We start from the raw sequence: 9,564 nt of genomic DNA, 5'->3' as shown, positions 1-9,564 counted from the left end.
GATCTTTATTGCAAATAATTTGACTCAAAATGTTTTCTTCCTCATAATTTCTTAATACATTTTTATCTGCCCTACCCATTCTCTCTGCAGTAGTACGTTTGTTCAATCGTACAAAAATGCTTGACCGTGAGTCACCTGACCAACGCACACCAACACATTTTGCCCTTTAACCATCACAAAACATCTAACTTCATAACTTACATTGATCTAAAACATTTGTAGAGAAAAATGAAGGAGCTTCTATAACTGTTCAGCAGATGATGTTGAGGATTTGAAGAAAAGCTCAACCTTGTCCTAATTTTGGACAAAATTCTCTCCAATAGTTTTCCTCTTTCCATTCTTAAGATGTAGTTTCAAATTAAGCATTTGGACTGTTAAAACAGTATTTGGCTGCATTTTGAAAACAAGCATCTCCAAATAGTTTAGTAATATAGACAGCATAATGGCATTATCACAATGTGATAACAATAAATTAATGATATATTGTGCTGGGATCTTCCTGCATGGAGTTTCATGTTCTCCTCTTGCCTCTGGTACCATCCCAAACCATGACTTTTAAGTTATTATCCTTTTATCCTGTGTGTGTCCATGTTACCCTGTGGTGGACTGCTGTCCTGCCCAGGGTGGAAAGGCTGGATAATATCAATTATTAACATAATTTAATTTCCCTTTGAGACTAGCAAAGTATTATTGAATACTACAGGTTGAATAATATTTTCAACAAGCTGTAAAATACAGAAAATAGTTGAACTGGAATGCACGAGTCAGGCGGCAGCAGCGACAACAAACACTCTCATTGTAAAACTGCACCTGTTAAAAAAACCAGCACTATTATTCTACACGTCTCGGTTAATGTGAAAGCCAGCATTTGGCTACCTGAAAGGCTCATTAGTTCCTCTTCATTTTATGATATAGTTACCTCTTCTGTTCATAATGAGCATGGAAAGCAAAGAGACGGCATGCTCCAGCCTTCCCCGGCTTCTCAGCCGCACATTCATCTGGCAGCAACAAACGCTTCGCTTTGCATATTCTCACCAGCCCAGGCAGAGACAAACAAGATTCAATCTACAGTAACAACAGATCTTCAAAAATACATGCAGCAGCGGTTGCTATATAGCATTCATTAGGAAGCTTCGTTTTAGTTGTTTACCCGATTACGACTTTTCATGAAAAAAATTTAAAATATATTTATGAAACTAATGAATGAAATCCGTTTAACTCAAACATTACTGAATCAATATTTGCCATCATATTACTGTCATTAACAATGTGTGCTTGTGTTAAAACTACCTCTAGTTTAGTAGATTCACAGTTTATTTCAGCAAGATGTAACCTATAACACAGTCCTTTCACCCACAACTACTACTAAATCTGTCATTTTTAATTAAAATAGGCATGTTATGCTTTTAAATCTGTCCTTACATGTAAATCATTCCCTAATGGTCTATATAAAGTAGAACTGCAGAGCTTTAGTTTGAATTCCTGGTTATTGTAGCTCCACAGACCCTTGTTTATCTGTTCTGAGGCATTTTACAGCTACTTGTTTTGCTGCTGTCTTTTTAAATGGTAATGAGACATTCCACTCCACGTCACAGGTCCAGGTCACAGAACCTTCCACTCTATCCAGTTCAGCCATTTTTGTAGTTTGATAGCAGCAATACAATTATATACMAGCAGAGAAACTATTTATTCCAAAGTTTATTAAAGACGTCAACAACAGAGGACTTGTTCATGTTGGAGCCAAAGTCTGACTGAAGACAACCAGCCTGCAGAACCACGCAAAGAATGCATCACAGTGTTGTTAGTGTATTTACACCAAATGAATGCATTCATTTGGAATGCATTAATTCCAAATGAATGCATTTGGATCATGTATTCCCAAGGCAAAAACAAAGCCAAATAATTATATATTCAAAAAATGAATCACAGTTATATCCTAAGGGAAAAATCTAAAAGCTAGCTTACTGCGCTAGTAGATAGTTTAACTCACTTGTTATAGGAGCTAAACTGCTATAAAATGGAGTTTAACTAAAGTTTAGCTATCCATGCTTGTCCATGCATGTCAGATACCTATTAAAATATTAATGTTACCACAATATGAAAGAAGCAAACAAAGCCTCAATATAATTAAGGAGTTAGCTAACGGGAGTGTCAAGAGCATCACTGAATGCATTTGGATCATGTATTCCCAGGACAAAAACAAAGCCAAATAATTATATTCAAAAAAATGCAACAGGAAAGAAGCTAAAAGCTAGCACACAGCGCTAGCAGAGGCAGAAGGTTTAGTGCTACTATCAAACCCATCGTCATTATTAACACACAACATTCATGTCTAAAGTAACATTTGCTGTCATTTTAGTGTTATTAGCAGCTTGAAGATTTGCTGTGTACCTGGCTTCAGTAGAGAAATGACCCTCAGTCGAAGTATTTCAGAAAATCCCTCTCAATACTGGTGGAAGTTGCTGAAGCACTCACCCTTAAAAGCTACCTTAAAAGTAACCACTTCGAAGAAGCTGTGATGATACAATTAGCRGAACCAAATATTTTGACTCGTCTACTTGCAACTTTGGCATAGCTTGATTTAGACCACAACACTTCTGAAAAGGAAAATGGTGGATTCACAAAACTGTTTAGCTGGAAGTTACAACCTTGTTTGGCTGTTCCACAGCAAATGCATGACATCATAGATGAGAAAACATGACAGGCGAATGAACAGACTGAAAAATGTAACCCCCCAAAATATAAAGAAATCTACGATAGGAGAGAATAAATTAAAGTATTTGCTCTCATAGGAACTCAAAGTGAAAAAAAGTATTTAAGTGATAAAAAAAGTAGATTTTGCATGTTATGCCATCTTTAAATTTCTGCTATTTAAAGTATTATTCATGAAAAAGAATATTACTTTAACACAGAATAGACATGAATGCAGTTATTACATAAAACAAATACTAGATTTAAAGGGAAAATTTGCCGGTTTCTGGATAGTAACTTTGAATCCAACAAGAAACAAACGGATTACAGAAAAATACTTGTTTATGCCTACAAACATATTTATTCCCTCTGAATGCCCTCAAAATAAATGGCTTAAACAAAAAAAAAAAAAAAAACTTTTGTTTTAAGCTCTTGGTAAGCTTTAAACAAAATGCACCAAAGAAGGAGCCGTTTGTGATGTGCCAACAAACGGACAAAACCTGGAGCCTAACACTTTTTTTTGCATTAGATCATTTTCATAACTGAAAAGTTAATTTTGTCACATTCATGTCAAGATCAGATCCTTGGAAAATCAAACAGTTCAGTCGGACGCCACAGGTCTCAGTTAGCATTTTAAAAGTTCAAGTTTCTGACAGAATGATAAAAAAAAAAGTATGGCTTGGTTTGGATTGCTAGAAGACAAAAAGCTTTTTTGTCTTTAAAAGCACATGAGCAGAACCTGAATGCACCAAAAGACTTGAGGAACAAAGAGCGTTGGACAGAAATCTATCAAGCCAATTCTGAAGCAATCCTGATTAATTGAGCTAAGTAAGCCACTAAATCCACGATGAATTTAAGTATCTTAGGCCAACTGACAGCTTGGTCCAATCATGCCAAACACAACAGCAACTCTACCAGAGAATAAATAAAAACATGCAGAATGGCCCAGTTAAAGTTCAGCCAGATAGAAAGGCTACAGTGTGACATTGGGACAGCAGAAAGCATGTCTGAGAGGCTCAAATGAACTGAGGCAGCATTCAGTGTTTCCAGATTCCTCCCCAGTGATAAATTCACACAGAAAACCACATCTCCACGTTACTGTGTGCAAAACGGATATTATCCTACGGAATCCGTTATTATATAATGCATCATTTCACTCTAAACAATAAGCCCGCTGGATCTTTTCTTTTTCAACAGAAATTTCAACAAATAAAATACCTGAATGACTTCAACTTTCTATGCACATCAAATATTACTGAATTTTAATACGTTCTGTTTATTGGTTGTTCAGGGAGGTTTTCCTTTAAGTCCTGAGAGACACGTTTCATAAATCTAACTAATTTCACAACCCACACTTCTAAAGGGGATTTTAGTAGAATTGTTCTCAGTAATTATGAACACATTCCTAAAACTGTAGGACAAAGGACCAGGTGACGTTTAGAGAGGGTTTGTTGTTCACACTCACCAGCAGAAACCTCTGATCTCTGTCGCCCTGTGCTGTGGAGGGTCAAATGAAGCCAGCTGTTGCTGATCTGCAGCTCTAGCTTCTGTGGGCTGGGGTTTAGCTGCACCGAGAGCAGAAGCCCGTCGGGATTCCAGGTCCTGAACTGGAAGCGAACGGTGAATTCCCCCGTGGCGGGAGCAGCAGACGGGAGCGACAGGAAGCTGCTGGTGGAGCTCAGGAAGGTGCAGGCCACCAGCTGGGGCGGCGAACATGAGAAGGTCACGTTGCCCTGCAGAAAAAAATGAAAAGGAAGATTTACATGCATCTTTAGCGACGCGTCAGCCGAGGACGAAGGCTGCAAATGTCATGTAGAACTGTGACCTTTTATTAATTATAGGCAACATCTTTTCCAGGTCCAATTACTTGGGATCAGTTTAACATAATTACAGAAAATGCCTGCCCCAGTACAAGATATAGAAATGAGAAATAACAACAAATGGGAACTGAGATAATTACATGGATTATTTGACATTTTTAGACGAGACTGAAACCAAAGTTCCTCCTAATAAAATATGTGAGTGAATATGCAGACAGTGGTTGTTTTGACCCAGATTTTCAAAGGATGACTCCATAAATAAAACATTGTTTTAATAAAAAAACATTCAGAGTTGCGCATAACATTACCCTAATGTCTGACAATATTAAACAGTCATCAGCAGAGTGCCAGAACGTGATTGCAGATGAGGTTTCTGCTTTTCAGTCAGTGCCATCCTGACGTGGACACCGAGTCGTCCACTTGTGAAATCAAAAACATCCCTCCGGGCTGCAGCTTTTCATCCAATCCAACTATACATATAATCTTAATTGTGTGTCGGGCTGCAGTCAAAACCCAACCAGTCATGACTGCTGAGGTCAGACTCCTATCAGTCCCACAACCCCGCAGGGCAGCACACAGCAATCACAACTCTCTCTCTCAATGTGATTCCCTCCCATCAGCCCCGGGGAAATGGTCCCATTGAAATTCCATTACAGCTTCCATCATTCCCGTCTCCTCCACCTCTGCCTCTCTAGTCAGCAGAGGCCTTTAATGCAACAGTTAAAGGCTGTGGGTGTCTCATTTGAGATGTGGCTTGTAGCTCTTCGACCGACCCGTCTGATTGGTGTGGGAGGAGACTCTCGAAATGCACTCAGACTTAATCACAGAGTAGCCCGGGATCACAATGGCTGTAATGATTGTTTATTCTCCATTTGTGCCTCTGACAATCTTTATTCAACGTCTGGATAATCACAAATCATCAGAAGAAGGGAAAATGTGAAAGCAACAGCAAATAGCAGTCAGAATCTGAATGTAGTGCCTCCACCAGGCCAACATTTGACCTGTTTGTGGCAGGGAGTAGTTTTGGTTGATTCTATGTTTGCTTCTATTCTTTGATTAGATCAGCCTTGATTCCTTTTTGATTTTGTTTATCCCTCATTATTTCCTGCCAGATTTATTTCCCCTGTTTGCTCTCCTTCGCACCTTGGTTCCATCCTCTCTCTCACACACTTGCAGCCCGTTAACTAATTAGCCCATGTCCTTTGTTCCAGCGTTCACTCTCCCAGTATCCATGCACCTTTTCTCCTCTCATTCCTCCAGTTTGATCCTACTGGAGTTCCCGGTTCCTGGTCGTTTCTGCTCTTTTGAGTTTTCCTGGCTACTTGTAAGTTTTGTTCCTCGTCATTTTCGTCGTAAAAGTCTACAAGAGTGAAACAGGATGTTTGCTGCTTTCTGTCGAGCCTTCCTTTAATGCGCTGAAACTCTCACTCTGCTTTTTTTATTGTCTCAGTTTGAATGAACAGCAGAGATGCTTGTTAAAAAAATAATCACACTTCCTGATTTACAGTGCATAAAAATACTATTCACCCTGTAGTGTCTGAAAACAGGTTATGTCTTTATGACTCAGTTTATTTTAACTCAAAGATTATAAGTGACAAAAAGATAAACTGAGCTCATAAAAGAGGTCAAAGAAACAAAACTGAACTCAGGCAAAAATGCAAACAAACACAACTGACCTAACAAAGAAATGACACACAGGGGAATATATACTGGCTGATCAGACCAATTAAGACACAATAGGGGTAACTAAACAGAATACAATTACAAACAACACAAAACAACTAACAGTACAGCTAAGTTTGGCTAAAGACCCAAAAATGAAAATCAAAGATATTAAACTTTAAATACTAATATTTACTTGAATACAAAACGTATCTAAACAAAGAAACTACAAATTCCCCCCTGCCAGCAGGAACTAGTGTTGCTGCTGTATAATGGATGGGTTTTGTCATTTTTGAATTCCTGGTCATTTGTGTCCAGTAGCCATCCTGATCCGATCCCAGCTAACGGAGCTCCATTATCCCTAGACAGCCCTGTATGCTTGGAGTTTAATTTATATATTCAAACTTTTATAGATTTCTAAAATGGTGGAAATCAGAGTAAAACACTACCAATTCAAATTAAAGGGAAGGAACAGAAATAATTTAAAACAAAAGAAGACAATGGCTCGAAATTAAGACACGGTACCTGCTCACAGTGGAAGTTTGATGCAAGTTAATATAATCAGTTGGTTTAATGTTCATTTTCTTCTCAGCACATTAATGTACTTACATTACAACACCAAATTCAAGGAAAGAAGTATATGTTGCTTTTTGTAATTCAGACCGTCAGGATTTGTTGCGGTTGAAGTGGACCCACGTGCCGAGAGTTTGAGGTTTTGAGTAGATGGAGAAGTGATTTAAACTTCCGTTCTGGAACATGCTGGTTTGGGAATGTGGGCAGCACCTCTGGAAGCTTCAGTTTTGACAACTAGATATTCTACAAGATGCACACAGGGACTGCTCTTTAAAAATTATTCTAGCAAGATACAAATAGTTTTTAAATGTCAACTATGTTATTCTGTGTTTAAAATGTGTAAACTCACCTCTCCTCTTGTAATTAAAATAAAAGCTCATGGTAGCAAGGTTAGAAACAAATGTTGTAGCCGCTGCTCCGAAATCGATTGTCAAAATAAGCTTCGCCAGATAAAAGCTTTCCAAAAAACATATAAAGATCAGCAGTGATTCACTATTCGCTGATTAGAGGATGTTTAAACTGTATCTTTGCTAACTAGTCAGATGTTCAAATCTGCATACATTATCCCACCTGACTCTGGCCATAGCACAGATCGGATCAATGGTAGGCCCGGATACTAAAACCCAGGGTTGAATTATTAGTTTGATGTATGCCACTGGGAGAGCCTGAGACTCGCTCATGGACTCATCATTTATATCCCGGAGTTTCCAGCCTCAAAAGAGGCAGACCGTGAAGAAAAGAGAGGAGTCATATTAAGCAACTGACGCTGTCCGTCCCCCTGTAATGGCCTGAGAAAAAAAGCTGTAAATCCATACTTGCTTTGACGCAGCTTTTTCAGCATGACCTAAAAGAATTTCACTTTTGTTCCTTCATCTGTTAAAATGCAGACATTGCTTTAGTCAGCGTTGGTAATGTGCTCCATCAGGAGACGGGAGCTTGTGCTGGTAGTTGTAATTTAGTGAGACTATTAAACTCCTCACCAGCAGCGTTCTTCAGAAACACTCAGGAGTGAGTATCATAAATAGTGTACATTTACTGCAGCAGAAGCTGTGGGAGGATTCGCGCTGTCTAAAGGATTATTGATGTTTGAGGCATTAAAACGTCATGTTGATTCTTGGGTCCAACAGATATAAAACCCGTTTCATTTTCTCTTCTTTTTTTTTTGTCTCTGACTGCATTTTAACATCTGTTTACAAAGGAGGTGCAACATAGAGTTAACAGAGTGTATTTAAAACTTCAATAATAGGATACTGAACTTGGAAATGTTCAGTGGCATTCAAGTTTCAAATGTATTTCATTAAAGTTAGATTTTCTCAACTTGCAAATCTGTGTTTATTGAGTTCTCTGTTTACTATTCCTCTAAGGTCTCTGCTTTTTCAATTTTTTATTTTTATTTTTTTCCTTCGGTTGACTAAAGTACTTTTATGAAGCACTGCTGATGTCGTCTGTGCTGCTGCCAGAGTTCTGACCAGCACCAGGAAAATGGACCACATAACCAGTTAAATACTTACTGACTCCACAACGGAAAACAGAAACATTTATAATGTTTTCTACTGGCCTCTAAATCACTTTGGATTGTCTTGTGAATGGTGCTAAATTAAAATCCTCAACTTGCCTTACTGTAGATTTYGGGCTGTGTTTCTGTCATGTTTGCTCCCAACCTAAATGGCATAAGTCTACTATCATCTCATGTAAGTAAAATGTTACCTGTGCCACAAGCTGCAACTGAAACCCACAGCATGACCCACCTACTCTATAGTTTTCTTCACCATCACTCCTTTTAATCTAAAGTTCAATTTTAAGATGATCAATCAACTCAATTTATTTCTCAGATACGTTACACATATCTGGTTAAAATAACATGAAACACTAATGTGACTCTACTGTAGCAACCTGCTACAGTAAACTAAAGTTATTAGATAGACTACCAAGTCCAATCAAACATAAAGCAGTCTCTCCTATTCTTCTGTATGTTCTGAAGCTTTAAGAGTATAAATGACTTTACTCTACATGTCCAAGGATGTTGTGATGAGGACATTTCTAGGGATCGGTGCTTCTGTGTTTCTCTTTGTGTTGTAAGCCCTGATTTGTCAAACAGACAGCCACTCACACTGAACCAGTAGGTTCTGGTACTGGTTCTGCTGGCGGTTCCTTCCCGTTAAAAACAAAGTTTCCTTTGTGCTGTGGAAGCATGCATGCTCAGCATGAGGATTTTCTACGTCAATAAACAAATAATTCTCCACTGTTGCTGCATGTGGTAAGTTGGGTTTCCTTAGGTAGAAAATGTTGAAGCCAATAAGCTGAACTTGACTGCATTGTTTGAATCAGCTGAAATGTACGTAGCTGGTTGTAAGAATCTTTAGATTTAACTTTTGTTATCACAAGGAGCCTCGAGATGACATGTATTGTAAATCAATGTTATATAAATAAACTGAACTGAATTAGATTACAGTGTGCATTCATTTGAATTTTCTGGCTCCGAACACAGGATACAGTCTTGAGGTGATCATTTTCTTATATATTATTTTTTTTCATATTCCCCACACCGAGTGAGGGTATGAAAAAATGACATATCAAAAACAATAATAATCTTTTGGCACCGCATGTAAATATTCACCACATCTCTTTGGGTTCATCTCTAAATGTTCTTCCAGAACTGACTCCGTTCTGTGGCCGTGAAACAACATCCTGTGGAATTATACTGGAGCGCTATATATGATTACCAAAATAAATCGTTAACAGATTTTTTTTTTTCCTCCAGTAAAATCGCCCACTCTCTGCCTCTCGCCTACACATGAGCTCATTCTCTCTCTCTCTC

The 9,564-nt window shown here is 38.2% G+C and overlaps 1 protein-coding gene across 1 annotated transcript in view; it reads right to left on the bottom strand.

Annotated features, from left to right (window-relative positions):
• The window catches only part of LOC103482356 (contactin-associated protein-like 5), a 174,079-nt gene that overhangs the window by 96,908 nt on the left and 67,607 nt on the right, over positions 1-9,564 (bottom strand). Inside the window, 1 exon segment of the mRNA XM_008438481.2 lies at positions 4,157-4,424. Within this exon segment, the coding sequence (XP_008436703.2) occupies positions 4,157-4,424 (268 nt within the window).

Source organism: Poecilia reticulata, linkage group LG2, assembly GCF_000633615.1.
Source record: "Poecilia reticulata strain Guanapo linkage group LG2, Guppy_female_1.0+MT, whole genome shotgun sequence".
In the NCBI taxonomy this organism is placed as follows: Eukaryota; Metazoa; Chordata; class Actinopteri; order Cyprinodontiformes; family Poeciliidae; genus Poecilia; species Poecilia reticulata.
This window is presented reverse-complemented; position numbering and strand designations above follow the sequence as displayed.